This window comes from Loxodonta africana, chromosome 2, assembly GCF_030014295.1.
Source record: "Loxodonta africana isolate mLoxAfr1 chromosome 2, mLoxAfr1.hap2, whole genome shotgun sequence".
NCBI lineage: Eukaryota > Metazoa > Chordata > Mammalia > Proboscidea > Elephantidae > Loxodonta > Loxodonta africana.
The window spans coordinates 153,319,353-153,335,739 of NC_087343.1; the positions used below are offsets into that span (position 1 = coordinate 153,319,353).

At 34.2% G+C, this 16,387-nt stretch overlaps 1 protein-coding gene across 12 annotated transcripts in view; it reads left to right on the top strand.

Annotated features, from left to right (window-relative positions):
- ANKHD1 (ankyrin repeat and KH domain containing 1) overlaps positions 1-16,387 on the top strand; it is a 161,139-nt gene that overhangs the window by 87,264 nt on the left and 57,488 nt on the right. For 7 of the 12 annotated variants that reach the window (XM_064277089.1, XM_064277118.1, XM_064277097.1 and 4 more), the window contains exons 10-11: positions 498-607; positions 11,616-11,672. In XM_064277089.1, coding sequence (XP_064133159.1) covers positions 498-607; positions 11,616-11,672 — 167 coding nt within the window. The remainder of the gene's footprint in view (positions 1-497; positions 608-11,615; positions 11,673-16,387) is intronic. The other 5 variants (XM_064277108.1, XM_064277112.1, XM_064277138.1 and 2 more) reach the window with 1 other exon arrangement.

Sequence of the window (16,387 nt, forward strand, 5' to 3'; positions counted from 1 at the left end):
ATGTGTAATTTTCTTAAAGATAAAATACATCATGAGTTATGTCCATCAGAACCATAGAGATTTTATTTAACCTCAATAATCTTATATCTGTTTCTCAAGCATGCCAAAAATTTCTGTCCTTACCAAATACTCATTTGATTTATATCACGATATCCGTAGAACTGTCTCAAAATACAAACCAGCACTACCGCTAATATGATCTGAACAGTGTTTAATATTTTGTGTTTTTGTACCTCTTTTATTCCTTAGGGTATATTTTCCTACGGATATACAGGCAATTTGCTGTGTTTTAAGATCATTTGGTATAGTTTCTTTCTGTGTGGCTAAAAGTATTTTTACAAAGCATATTTAAATAAAAATCAGGATACTTAAAACACACTCTAATATTTTTACATTTTGAGTTCATCAGTTTCACCAGGTTGCAAAATTGGGCTAGCTAATATATAATTTTACAGTTCATAAAATAAATATATGATTTTTTTGTGTTTGTTTGCTAGGTGCTAACGTTCATGCTACAACAGCAACAGGTGACACAGCCTTAACCTATGCTTGTGAAAACGGACATACAGATGTTGCAGACGTTTTACTTCAGGCAGGGGCAGATTTAGTAAGATATTTTTAATCTTAAATATTTCTGTGTGAATGTTAATACTCGTTTACTTATTTATTGCAAAGGTTGATATATATGTTTATTGTCTTGATTTTGGTAATGGTTTTGTGAATGTATATATAAGTGAAAGCATATCAAATTACACATTTTAAACATATACAGTTTATCGTATGTCAATTATATCTCAATCCAAACAAAATAAAACCAAACCAGTTGCCATCGAGTCAATTCCAACTCATAGTGATTCCATATTAAAGAGGATTCTGGGGCTCCATCTAGGCTCAGCTGAGAAATAGTATGGTGGCTATGCTTCACAGATGAGGAAAGTACTTCTTAACTTCTACTGACTATGAGATAGATGTAAGCATAAGTGCTATGGTAGCATATGGGACCTTTGGGAAGTCAAGATATCACCTCAGAAAAATATTAATTCTTTAAGGGCAGTAGGAGGAGCTAAGGGAAAAGGGAAAAAGCACCTGATGTTTTCCCAGTGTTGGGGGAGTCTTGCATAAGCAGACTCAAAAGTGAAGGAGAGAATAATTCCTTTCAGGAACTTAAACCAGTGGCCCTCAATTCGACTCAATTCAAGGCTATCCCATGTATGTCAGAGTAGAACTGTGCTCCATAGGATTTTTAATGGCTGATTTTCCTGAAGTTGACCACGAGGCCTTTCTTCCAAGATATCTCTGGGTGGACTTGAACCTTCAACCTTTCAGTTAGCAGCTGAGCACATTAGTCATTTGCACCACCAAGGGACTCCTTCAGGAACTTGTTAGTTGCCATCGTTACTCATTTATTTTTAACATTTAGAAAATACCAGTAAAGGTCAATAGTTCATATGCTTTGTATAAAATATATATTTTTAAAGCGTGGCTACTTGTTCTAGTTTTTTGCATGAATTAAATGTATTTGAAAATACTTAATGTTTAATAGGGTATACTGTTTCTTTTCCTTAGCAAAACCGTTAGTTTGTTTCTTCCTCACACACCACCCCCATTTGATAGTCCTGCACTTTTTAAACTGCCTTTTATCAGAAATACCACAAATTCAGTGATATATTCACAGGATAGAATAACCTGTCAAATCATTTTGAGTGATTTGTTTCTTAAAACTCTGAGAACTGAGGTTTAAGTCTTTCTTTGATTAACTAGACATTTAAAAACAAAGCTACTGTTGTTGATCACCCTCCTAACAACATTATTACAACAGTATATTTTTTTCTGATCTTTTAGTATTTTCTAAAATTTCAAATTAGAAGGCAGGTTCATGTGTATAATAACCCTTACAAATATGGAAAAGTATAAATAATATTCCACCTAAAGGTTCATACTTCTTGCTGAAATTTATGCTTTGACTAAGTTTTGTTTTGAGAGAGTGCTTTAAACTGCTTACTAGAGTTTCTCCCAGAGTTCCCATATATATTTCTTAAGACTTTATATGAGACATACACAGCAACGAATGTTGTAGAGAATCAACTTTGTTAGTTTCAAGCGTTTAGAAAAAACTATGCAAGTACTGCCTTTTAAACCACTTCCAATAACATTCTCAGATAGGTACCTGAGAATATTTGTTGGAAAATAATTATTGACTAAAATGAATATATAGTGTGATTATACTATTTATTATTTCTACAAACACTAAATATTGTAATAATATTACTAGCATTCTTTCTTATTGATCAAGATCTATCCCATCGGTTAAAATTTCTGAGGGGTGTACTTTTTTGTTTGAGAATGACAGAGGTATATTAAGTAGGTCTCAATCTTCTGCCTTTCTGTATCTTTTTCTTTTTTTAGAGTTGTTTTCAGTCATCTATAAAACTTAGGAATTGAAGTATTTCATCACTTGAAATATGTAAAGAATAAAAACTTAGATACTATAAACAAAGTTTAATACTCCTAGCCTTTGAATTGTTTTCTGCATTCTCTCTTCCTTCCCCTTTTCTAGAGCAAAGTTACTCTCAACTTGTTTGTTAGGAGTGCTTCTGAAAACCTTAAGCAGGAAAAAGAGGAACTATTTGTTAAATGTGCTGTAATGTACAATAAAACCTTACTGATCTTGACTGAGTTAAAAATCTGTTATGAAATATTTTTAAATGTTTTATTTTTACAGTACCTAAACACCTGGAATTAGGTTAATAGAGTATGATTAAAAAAATAATAATTTTTTTTTTTAGAGTTCCTTTAAAGGGTTGCTTTAAATGAACAGATAATTACTGTTTGCATTTACCGTATTTTCTTATGTTCAAAATATAAGATAAAAAAGGCTAAGATAACTATATATCTTGCTAAATACAAAGTTAATGCTATTATCCTAACATATTGTTTATTTTTCTATTTTACAATCTTTATTTCATATTTATATGTAATTATAATCGTAGTATAATACAGTTGTTTTCTGTTTTCACTGTGCATTTTATCATCTTTTCTGTAGTCTACAGTGTCTAAATTTATAACTCTTGCATAATATTCCATCCAGTTGATGAACCATAATTGTTCACTTATTGAACTTTTGACTTGCTTTTCATTGTTGTGAATTCTGTTAGATTTAACAGCTTCATGTGTATAGCTTTTATTTTCTTTTAAATTATTTCATATATTGATTTTAACCTTTTAAAATACATGCCTATCCCTTGCTTTTGCTGTCTGAGAAGAGCATCTCAATTTTAATATTAGTTCTTTTCCTGGTTGTGAAAGTTGAAACTTGCTCTTTGTAGAAAATGTGGAAAGCATGTGAAAGTATGGTAAGGTTACTATTTAAAACCTATAAATTAATTTTATAATTTCAAGACGTGCCAGCAGCAGAGTAAGGCATGAAGACCATTCCCTGAATTTTGAGAAAAAGTAATAATTTTTATTAGCTGGGCCAACAAGGCAGTGGCTTCTTACTCGTCCTCCATTCTTTGCTGCCCCCTCTTAGTGTCTGTTTTGGGCAATAGTCTATTCCTCTAGTGTTCGGAAATGAAAGACTCTACTCCCATTGCATGGAGTGGAAGTGTATTCCTGGCATCCGACAGGTATGTTTAGGTTTGCTAGTTCTTGAAGTTAAATAAAATTTTGTGGGCTTGTCTAAGAACCTTTGTTTTTGGAGAGCTGTTTTTAATCTTTGGTTTTAAATAAGTATGCAAAAGTCAACCATTAGAACACAATCCTAGACCAATTTGTATGCTTTGTTAGATTTTAGAGTTTAACTTTTGCCACAGTTAGGTTTTGATACTTTGTTTCTCTTAAAAGCATATTAAAAATTACTGTTGCCTGTTCTTTAAAATATTCTGTGCCAGAATCAACTAGGATATTCATTATGATTTTAAAAAATTTGTAATGCAACAACTTGGGTTTTCTTGTATTGTTTCTTAGATGAAACTGAGAAGTTTTAGGACTTTTCATTCTAAATGTATTATAGGCATAATTTAGAGCTTAGTTTTAAAAGAAATCTAGAAATTTCATCATTTATTGTTTTTAAAAAATTCACAGCCACACCAGATGCATACTTGAACAATTTCAGATACATTTTCAAAATATGTGCATATTCTAATTGCAGTTTGAAACTTATTTGAAATTTTATTTTCTTTAATATTTTTAAAATATTTTACATTAAAAAAATATAGGTATTACTGGTTAGAAGAACACTGAATGTCCATCATCTTCAGTGACTATGGATTCTACTTTGGCTCATTGATGTGTAGCTTGTCTAACCTTTTAATAATTTCGTAAATTTGAATAATAATAATCCCATTATTTAAAATTTTTACGCTGGTTTAGTATCCTTAAACAAGCCATTTAAAATCTTCTTTTTTATGAAAATAAAAAATTTCAGTTTTTTAAAAAGTTCTTCCTCTTCAAAGGGCAGAATCATTTTAGCTACTCTGTAAGCATAGAGCTTACTCTATAAGCATTGAACAAATGACCAAATCCACATCTTCTTGCTATTTGCATCTCTTGTTACCACTGTAATAGGAATCATTGTATATTGACATAAAGATGATTATTTTATGTGTTTTCTTTGTCTTCAGAGTATATATTTGTTCTGGGTACCCAGATTTGTTTTTAGTATTTTATGTGATTACAGGTAGAAACCAAAACCAAAATCAAACCTATTGCCATCAAGTCAATTGCAACTCATAACAACCCTATAGGTCAGAGTAGAACTGCCCTGTAGGGTTTCCAAGGTTGTAAATCTTTAAGGAAGCAGACTGCCACATCCTTCTCCTGCAGAGTGGCTGGTGGCTTCCAACTCCTGAACTTTGAGTTAGCAGCAGAGCACTTAACCACAGCAGAGCACTTAACCATTACAAGGGCTCCTTATTATAGGTATAAATACAAAAAACCAAACCCACTGCCGTCGAGTCGATTCCAACTCATAGTGACCCTACAGGACAGAGTAGAACTGCCCCATAGAGTTTCCAAGGAGTGCCTGGTGAATTCAAACTGCCGACTTCTTGGTTAGCGGCCGTAGCACTTAACCACTACGCCACCAGGGTTTCCTATTATAGGTACACCAAACCAAAAACCAAACCCAGTGCCGTTGAGTCAATTCCGACTCATAGCAACCCTATAGGAGAGAGTGGAACTGCCCCATAGAGTTTCCAAGGAGCATCTGGTGTATTTGAACTGCTGATCCTTTGGTTAGCAGCCATAGCACTTAACCACTATGCCACCAGCGTTTCCATTATAGGTATAGGATGGCATAAATCCATTGTAAGAAAGTTTGTATTAAAACACATCAGCATTCTGTAGTACCTGTAGTCTAATAGAAATTAAAAACAAAAATCTTCTTTAGAAATTACTTAATTCTGTTTCGCTGGAAAGGATTTCTCATAGTATTAATGTCCTTACAAGTTTATAACTGAACAGCTTGGTTAAAAATAATAAATACCATTTAAAAATTTAAGTTGATCACCTTCCCATAGTCTTTGAGCCACTACTCTGTTGTCCTGTATTACTCTAGGCCATTTTCCCCAATTGCTGGTCTTTACATTACAAGGGCCAAGATTTAGTATTTCATATCTGTTCTCATCTCTGGAGTTCTAGTAGTGCAGTAGTTAAAAGCGCTCAACTGCTAACCCAAAGGTGGGCTCTTGGAATCTACCAGCCACTCCGAGAGAGAAAGATGTGCCTGGCGGTCTGCTTCCGTAAAGATTTACAGCCTTGGACCCCGACGGAACAGTTCTACTCTGTCCTATAGGGCCACTATAAGTTGGCATCAACTCCATGGCAGTGGGTTTGGTTTGGGTTTGGGTTCTCATCTCAGTAGGTTACTTCAGCTAAAGCACTCATGGCTTGACTTCTTTTACCACAGTCCTCCAGTCCCCTTTTAGTATTACTTCTCAAATTCAAGGTGGGGACTTTGCAGAATTAACCGTTTAACGGTATAATTTGAGTTGTAAAACTCTGCTTTTTATTTCTTCTTTTAATTTTGACCTACTTCGATGTCCATGTTTTCCTGACTTTCATGCCCAACCGTTATTGTTATAGTCGTGATTGTTGTCTATGAAAGGCCACTGCATCAAGGTCAGAGTTTCCCAAGGCGTCAGTGATAGTATGGATGGTTCAGATGTCGGGTGACAGTCTCTTATGCGTAAGTGGCAATATTGCATTTTTTGACCTGGTGAGTGTTTGTGTGGTTCACTTTAGCATTTTATAGGCATGCATTGCTATTCCAAAGTAGATCTACTGAAAGGAAGAAATGCCTCAGTAAGTCTGTATCCTGTAAGTCTGTATGTACATGGAGGTCTAATGAGTGACAAAGGCTACACTTAGTTGAACATTAGACAAGGTACCTCATCATAGCCATCAAATCACTAATCTGTAAGCATTTGCCTCAGTAGTCTTATCTCAGAAATGGTAAGTTAGTGTTATCTCCTGGACTCTTTACCAAAGCCATGTAAAAATTAGTAATTTAGGATTTGGAAAGTAGAAAATGTAGTATAATAGAAAGAGCATTTTACTGTGCTGGGAGATATGAGACTTTGGTTCTTACTTTGACTCTGCAGGGTATCCTTGGGCAAATAAATTCTGTAGGGTTTTTGTTTTTTTTTTGGTCTTCCTCCCCCTTCTCCTCCTCAAAAATAACATATTTGGAGTTATTTATAATTAAGAATTAGCAGATTCAGCTTATTATATTTTATAGGTTACCTTAACAGATAAAAATTATTAATCCCTAAAATACACAGTTAATTTACTAAGGTTACTCCAATAAAAAATAATCTGGCATTGTAATGCTTAATTGTGATCTCTTCCACCATAAGTCCTTTTTCTATCAATATTTTAGCCTACTTAAATGCTGTTACAGACATAGGAAAATTTTCTTGACATATATTTTTCTGTTTTAAGTAAACATTTTCCTTTTTCCCTTGTGGAATACAACATCTAGTCAAGGATGTAGTCTCTCCAAGACAGCACCTGGTTGGTTTATAAGATGTTAACATTAGGGAAAGCTGATTGAAGGGTATTTGAGAACTGTCTTTATAACTTCTGTAAATCTGATTTTATTTTATTTCAAAATAAAAAGTTAAAATAAATATATTTTGAGGACTACATATATATATATCTAGGGTTGGGAAAATTATTAGGATGAAAAAATATATGTACACATACACAAATACGTAACTGGGACAGATATTTCAAATTTTTACAGAATTGTTCTTAACTAATTTAAAATTAAATGTTTATGTTCTAAGAATTTATGATCAATAAAAGGGCTTTTTGATTTAAAAGAAAAAGGATATAGTTTCTCCAGTCATCTTTGGTATTATTCAATTAGAAGTTTATTCATCTTTCTCTGCGATTAAAGTTTATTGCAAGTTGTAGGATAAACTTGTGATACATCTGTTCTTCTCACCTTATATGCCCTCTAGTCTTCTCACCTTATATACCCTCAAACTTTTCAAAATTTCCCTTGTTTAGCATTGTTTTTTAATTTTGGCTTTCAAATGAACATAAATATGTTCAATGAGAGACAAGAAATTTGGAATGCTGGTTTTCTGAGAAGTCCACACCTAAAATTTTGATAACTACTGCCAAATTATCCAAAAATGTTGGCCAGTCCATATACTCCTGTGAACAATTGAGAGCTTATGATTCCCCACATTCTCACTAATATGAGTTGAATTTTTTTTTAAGTGAATGGTTTAATTTTCTAACCTCTGGTTAGTCCTTATGTTTGCTTCATCTAAAAAATATTCTCACTCTGTTCTAAATAACCGTATGAACTACTTGTTAATTGCTCCCAAAGCTTAGGTGTACTATATAAAACACAAGTATTTTTTTTTAAAAAAAGGCAGGTATAGAATTATTTTCTGGAAGAGTATTCAGATATTTTGTTAATTTCTTTAAAAATAAACAAATCAGTTTTCTTAAATCAAAATAATCAGAATGTACCTATTGACCGCCATGCTGAAAGATAAGATTAATGTACCTTCCACCAAAGGCTTTTCCTGAGGTATTTTAATATTGTCATGGTTTTATAACATTTACATTTTGTTTTATGACCCTAGTTCTCACAGTTGTTTAACTTTGAATGTACCATGTTTTTTATAAAAAACGCTCATAGAAATAACGTGCCCACACATATAACACACACAGCGTGCCTAGGAAAATAATGCACGAGGGGTTGCATGGTTGGCAAAAAATGTATAGCATGCTCATTATTTGCATAAAAATAGGGTATATTTAAGTGAATTCAGTGTTTACCTTACCAGTCTTTGACGTTATATAGTTTTTTTAATGATATTGTGTTTTCAGTGAGAGTTCACACAACAAATTGTTAAATCAATTTTTATACATCTTGTTCAGTGACATTGGTTACATTTTTCACAATGTGTCAGCATTCTCATTTCCATTTTGGTAGTTCTGTTTCCATTAATCTAGTTTTCCTGCCCTACCTTACCTTCTCATCTTTGGTTTTGGGTAAATGTTGACCATTTGGTCTCATACAGATTTTTTTTTTTTTTAGCTTTTAATTGGACTTTGCTTTTTTTTTTTTTTTTATTGTACTTTAGATGAAGGTTTCCAGAACAAACTAGTTTCTCATTAAACAGTCAGTACACACATTGTTCTGTGACATTGGTTAACAACCCCGGGACATGTCAACACTCGCTCTTTTCAACCTTGGGTTCCCTATTACCTGCTTTCCTATTCCCTCCTGCCTCCTAGTCTCTGCCCCTGAGCTGGTGTGCCCTTTAGTCTTGTTTTATGGGCCTGTTCAGTCTTTGGCTGAAGGGTGAATCTTGGGAGTGACTTCATTACTGAGTTGAAAGGGTGTCCGGGGGCCATACTCTCAGGGTTCCTCCAGTCTCTGTCAGGCCAGCAAGTCTGGTCTTTCTTTTCGAGTTAGAATTTTGTTCTACATTTTTCTCCAGCTCTGTCCGGGACCCTGTATTGTGATCCCTGTCAGAGCAGTCAGTGGCAGTAGCCAGGCACCATCTAGTTGTACTGAACTCAGTCTGGTGGAAGCTGTGGTAGATGTGGTCCATTAGTCCTTTGGACTAATCTTTCCCTTATATCTTTAGTTTTCTCCATTTTTCCTTGCTCCCAAAGGGTTGAGACCAGTGGAATATCCTAGATGGCCACTCACAGGCTTTTAAGACCTCAGACGCTACTCACCAAAGTAGAATGTAGAACATTTTCTTTATAAACTATGTTATGCCAGTTGAGCTAGATATTCCCTGAGACCATGGTCCCCACAGTCCTCACCCCAGCAATTTGGTCCCTCAGGGAGTTTGGATGTGTCTATACAGCTTCCATGACCTTGCCTTGTACAAGTTATGCTGGCTTCCCAAGTATTGTGTACTGTCCAGATTTTTTTTTTTTTTAAAGGAGCTCAGTACTCACGGGTAATATTGTTTATTTCATGTGCCAATATGTTATTTAGCTGAAAGGTGACCTCCAGGAGTAGTTTCAGTTTAAAGTTTAAAGGGTATCTCAGGGCAATAGTCTCGAGGGCTCTTCTAGTCTCAACTGGTCCAGTAAGTCAGGACTTTTTAAGAATTTGAGTATTGTTCTACATTTTTCTCCCATTTTGTCATGGTCCGGTTATTTTGTCCCTGGTCAGGATGGTTGGTAGGGGTAGCTAGGTACCTCTAGTTCTGGTGGCGTCAGGGTAGATGAGGCCATGGTTCACGTAGGCTATTAAAAAACAAACTCATTGCTGTCAAGTCAATTCTGACTCATAGCAACCCTATAGGACAGAGTAGAGCTGCCCCATGGCATTTCCAAGGAGCAACTGGTGGATTTGAACTGCCGACCTTTTTGGTTAGCAGGCGTAGGTCTTAACCACTGTGCCACCGGGGCTCCGTGAAGGCTATTAGTCCTGTAGAAAAATTTCTTCTTTGAGTCTTTGGTTTCCTTCTTTATCTTTTGCTCCAGACGAGTAGAGACCAATAGTTGTATCTTAGATGGCCTCACATGAGCTTTTAAGACCCTAGACACTACTCACCAAATTAGGATGTGGAACAAATTTTATGAACTGTATTATGCCAACTGAATGAGTTATCCCATGAGACCCTTCACATTTCTAAACCCTCTATTCTACTGTCTTCTGGTACTGAATATTGCCAAAACCTGCTAGAATATTCCCCACCATATGTATTTTTCTGCCTGGATTATCATAGAATTTTTCACTATTTTTAAATATCTGATTTAACCAGGATGTGTCATGGTGTTGATTTTTTTTTATCGGCTTTTCTTGGAAAACAGTGAGCGCTTTCTATCTGCAGATTTTAGGTCCTTTTTTTTTTAAGGAAAGTTTCCTCTTAATTATATCTTTGAACACTTTTTCTATTCTGTTGTCTTCTTTTGGAATATTTATTATTTATGTGTTTGATCTCAGTTATCTGTATTATCTTTATGTCCAATTCCTTTCATTTCTTCTGCATTGCTTCTTTCTTAGGCCTATCCTCCAGGTCACTACTTTTTCTGCTTACTTGTTGCTGCTTCTAATGTGGCTGTCATGGTTTCATTATTATTTTGTTTCTTTTGCTCTTCAGCCCACTTTTAAATTTCTTCTGTTATATCACTTCATTCAGCTATTTACTTAAAAGAGTCCATGTTGTTTTTAATTTATTCGGAAGTATAAACGAATATTTGACTAAAGTTTTATTTTTTCACTTTTGTAGTGCTTCTGAATAGATTTCCCGTTTAATATTTTGTGCTTATTATTCATATTTGAATGAGGCTTGTTATTTGTCAAAAATAATGTGGGAAGGGAGAGGAAGTGAGTCTTAACAGTTAGCTAATTCAAATCAGGTAGTTGTCTCAGAATACTTCCCTAGCAAATCAGCCTTGTTCTCTACGATTGGAGCATGTGTCTTCTTCGGGTAAGCACATTGCCTGGGTAGGAGGTTGAAGAAACTTAGAGTAAAGCCTTCTTTAGGCCACATTTCTTTTATTTGGGCACTTGATTGATTCTGGTCAGTGACTATGAAGCTTATTACTGTTTCCTCAATCTTATCTTGTCTCTCTTCATCAGGTAGTTTTTCTCTGCCAGGAGTCTGGATCTAGAGAAAATACAGATATTCCATCTCTCTAATCTTTGAAGGTTCCTGGTTTAATTGAAAAGTGTCAGCACTAATTTATGTGAGCATTTATAATAGAGGAAAAGTTATATAACCAATTATTTTCTAGTATTTTCCTTACTTTTTCTCCCAACTTATGATATTCGGAAATCTTTTGATTTCAGTGCTTTCCTTGGTCAGATATTAAAAGATTTTGCTCCTGTAACTGTGGCTTTAGTTGTATTTGGAGAAAAAGGCATGAGTTTAAATAATTCAGGAGAATTATGACGATTTATATTGAAGTTTTAGTGGTAGAAAGCTGTATTATCATACCCTTAAAAAATTCATACTCTTCTCATAAGATTATGGTCTCTACAGATGAGAATCTTTTTAGTTGAAGATCCTGAGTTAACAAAGCCCAACATCTAAAGTACCAATCACAAGGTCTTCATGGCCAAATGTGATTTTCATTTTTGGAATAAGATCCGTGAGTTCTTCTTTTTCCTTTCGCAGGACAAGCAGGAGGACATGAAGACTATTTTGGAGGGCATAGATCCGGCCAAGCATCAGGTGAGGGTGGCCTTTGATGCTTGTAAGCTACCACATAAAGAATAGATTGTAGGCATCCAGAACTCTGGATATATGAATTTGAGCAAGAAGTTACAGGACCCTGCTGGGTAACAGAGGAAATCCTCTTCAAATGAAAAAGAATATGAAGTCCTAATAAAAAGAGATCTGCATTACTAGTAGTTTGCTTCCTTAGTATTTTTTTCTCTTTGGTATTTGTAAAAAGTCTCATAAGCAAAAAAAGATCTTATTCAGATAGTCCTTTGGCATTCTTCCTTATTGGGAGAGTTAAGATGTCTCAACTGGGAAGTCTTAATGATCAAGTCTTTTGCATTCAAATTTTCACATCAAAAATCAAGCACACAGATTTAGGGTTGATATATTTATTGGGTTATTTTTATGCAATCCTCAAACAAATGAAAAAGAAAAAAGTGAAACATTGACTGTATTATTCATGCCCTAATTTCTATAAACTAAAAGTTAAAAATTTTCTATTTTAAATTGTCTCCTGTGATCTCATTCTGAAATTGGCTCTTAATAAAGATGAATGTTTGTTAATAGGCAAACATTTCCTTTGAAAAAAATTTGTGGAATTTGTGCCTTGTTGGTTTTAAAAGTCAAACAAATTTACTATTCACTGTATTCTAGAAAGATTTGTTTAATTTTAGGTGCAGTGCTTACTTTTTAATTAGGAATGCATTGGATTACACATAACTTAGGCCATCTAAAATAAACTTCTCAGTACCAAGCCATTTGTAATCATGATGTTTATTAAGTATCTTCATTATTGGCTTGCTGAATGAGTAGTAGTCATATTCATTCTATTTTGACCAAAGTAAATGAATTTATTTAACAGACTATTGTGTGAAAATATGACCTTCTACTCAGTTTGCATAATATCTCAGGCTTCTGTCTTGAAGGTAAATCTAAGTGTTATTTCAAATAAAATGCTTCTTTCTCTTAGATTTATGAAAGGGACTGTGAATATAAATGTATCTCTCTAGCTGTCTCACAACTGTGTGCCAAAAAGTGGGATACTTTTTAAAAATGGGGCTTACAAGCCCAACTTTTAGAGGCTCAGATTCAGTACATTTGGAATAGGGAATCAGCATTTTAACTGATATCCCAGGAAATTCTCATAATTTGTCTGTATTTCATACTTTTAGACTTTGCTAGTCTGTACAGATAATTTTGCATCATTGTTGAGTCTTGTTGTTTTTCCATCTTTGCTTTATAATAAATAGATTGTTCTTCCTCCATCCAAACTGAATAAACTTGGTTTTTCTCTTTGTTACTTGTGATTTTAGAAACTAAACACAAGCCCTAGGACAGTGCCTCTTACTGTTTTGTCCATCCCAGTTCTCCTGAGGGATAGGAATCAAATCAGTAACAGTAGATCACTCAGGTAACTATTAATATACAAGGATGGGCTGGAAGAATATAACCCCCCGAGTGGAGAGTATCAAAATCCTCTAGTACCTACCAAAAAAAAAACCAAACCTGCTGCTGTCGAGTCGATTATGACTCATAGTGACCCTACAGGACAGAGTAGAACTGTCCCATAGAGTTTCCAAGGAGCACCTGGTGCCTCTAGTACATGTGTAGTATAAAACAGTCTCCTTCCCTCCCCTGTTTCTGGTCATTCCCTCCAACTCCAAGAAAAACTGCCTCGTGATATAGTTACAATCCTTAAATATATGTTTTTGGGTACCCTGTGGCTGTAATTTTAAAGGAAATCAACTTATTTTTAAGAAAATAAACTTAATTAAAAATTAAATTTTGTTATCTAAACCCTATTACCTAAATCTAAATTTGAACCTTTTTTGTCCTAGTGCATATTTACCAGAACCAGAACTTTGCAGTGTATTGTTTCATGGGTAAACTTTTAGGGGGCTTTTCTGAGCTCTAATTATCCCCTTATCAATATACTTCAACTGTTGGTGATTAGCTTACCTTAATAAACTTTAAATATGACCTCACTTTTTAATGTTAGCTTATTAAGGTAAAATACACATTTAAAAATTTTTTTAAATTAAAACAATCTGTGAAATACACAGAACTCAATACATTTTTTTTTTTTAAGACCAAGATCTCTCTTTCTAGGTTATTGTATGTTGAATGAGTCCTTTTCAGCTATCACGAGGTTGTTTAAATATAAGTACAAATGACTTCCAGTCAAGAAGTTAGTATATTTGGGAACCCCTCTGCTCTGTGTTATTTCAAGTCATAGAAACAACAAATAAATATGAGAGAAAAACTAAAATACATAGCTGTGCCCAAAAACAAGATTAAAAATCTCACAGACTAGAAATAGAGCATGGGTCCATAGCTAAAGCTATAGGCCCAACAGAACTAAGGCTAAAAAAAAATGGGCAGTGGGGACTGGGATTTCAACTTCTGTAGGGGAGTAAGGACTGAATACATCACACATGTAGCAGACCACTCGATCTTGGCTTTTTGAATAAAGCAAGGAACTGGGACCTTACTGCTCCACCTATGACCCAAGATAGAAAAAAAGCTCCAGGCAGCTGCTGAGGGTTGCAGTTAGAAATTGCTAATTGTTGTTGGTGAAAGATAGAAGCAGAGACAACAATGTAACTTGGCCAACATAATTCTTTGGCTCAGGGAGCAAAACTGAAATATCTCCATGGTGCAAGAAAGTTTAAGTTATCTACTTCTGAAATTAAGTGCCAGACTAAGGCAACTTCTAAACCATCTGATGAGGAGGGATGAGTTTTTGGATGGACAGAAGAGAGAAAAAAAAAAAGGAGAAGAAAAAAATTCCCATGCAAAATGAGCTTTCTCAAATAAAATTATAAAGGTCAAGATAAATACACTGTCAAGAGAGATGGTCAAAAAGCAAGCAAACAGAAAACAGCAAATCAGATGGGAGAATCCACACCCAAGGAAACTGAAATATAAGACTTCAATCTTGAGAATGTTAAGCATGCCTATTTTAAGCTAATAATTTGAGATTATGAAATAAAAGATAATTGTGAATTAATAACAGGTGCGTATGAAATAAAACAATTTTAAACTTTAGGGGGAAAAGTGGAAATGCTCAACATAGGAAATAAAAACCAAAAAATGCACACAGTTGAGTAAAGAATCAGTGATATTGCATGACAAAACAAGAAATAGCACAATATAGCACAAAGATAAAAAGATGGAAAATATGAAAGAGAAGTTGAGAAAGGAGATTGAGAAGCTCAACCATACATCCGTTGGAAGCTCCTGAAGGAAAAGATAGAAATGGAGTTAGAGGCAGTGTCTGAAGAGATAATGATGGAGAATTTCCAAGAATTGAAACCAGACAGGAGTCCTTGATTGAAAGTCATACCAATCACTAAGCAGAAAAAATAAAGTTTGTTCTTAATGAAAGTTCAAAATTTTAAGGATAAAAATACCTTAAATGCTACCAGAGAAAAAAGATTTATTACCTACCAAGAAACAACTGTCACATCCTTGACAGCAGATTCTCATCAACAATAATAAATGACAGAAGACAAAGGAGTAATGTCCTCAAAATACCAAGAGAGAATAACACAATATAGAATTCTATACTCAATTGCCATTCCAGAGAGGAAAAACTAAGCATGTTTTCAACTCTACAAAGAATAAAAGGTCTTAACCACCATCAGACCCTTGCAGAAAGAACTACCAAAAGATATATCAAGTTGAAGAAAAATGAAGCCTGGAGGAAGGCATGGGATGCAAGAAGCTACGGTAAGCAAAGAAATTGGTAAAACGTGTTATAAATACAAACTGAGTTTAAAAACCTTAAATTTTGTGTTTGAAACCAGGGTATTACTAAAATTCTAGAAACAGTAGCATGAAAGTCAGTAAAATGTGTTAGGTTAAAAAGCCATGTTAGAGTTCTTTATCCAGGAGGAGGATAAAGGATAAAGCTACTTAATGACTACGGTTATTTTAGAGAAACTATCAGTAATAAGAATAAATATAAACCTATTGAACTTAATTGTTAAAAGGCACAGACTTTTGAATTAGGTTAAAAAAAAAATAAAATCTAGTAAATGCTATTTACAGGAAACAAACCTAAAGCAAAATAGTAGAGGTTGACAAAGTGAAGGAGAAAATTATGTCAGGTAATATTAATATCAGGCAAAGTGCAACTTTAAGCCAAAAGCATTTTTAGAGATAAATGAATGTTCCTCCAACTGATACAACAATCATATACTCATGTCTAAATAACAATTTACCCTCCAAATAAAAGGGAAAATGGCAAAATTACAAGGAAAAGGGTCAGAGTTATGGCTGTAGTGGGGGGATTTTTTTTTCACACACTTCTCTATGAAATTAATAGATCAAATAGATAAAACAGTTGTTAAAGATACAAAAACGAAGTTTGCTCTTATTGAGCATGAGCTAGCATCTTGTTTCCAATAAAAATGCTATATATTCTTTTTTCACAATAAGAATTACCCATGTGTTAGGCCACAAAAAGTCCTAAGAAATCCCCAAACTTCTTATCATATAGACTATATTCTCTGATCTTTATCGCTGTAGGGTCACTATGAGTTGGAATTGACTAGATGGCAGTGGGTTTGGTTTTTTGGTTTTCTATTGCTTGAAAAGTACAGATCAATAATAAACTGTTTTTTAAATACCAAACATTTAGAATTTGAAGAAAAGCACTTCTGCATAATAATGGTAAAGAGGCAAGCACAGTAAAAATTATGAAGTAGAAATTGAACTAC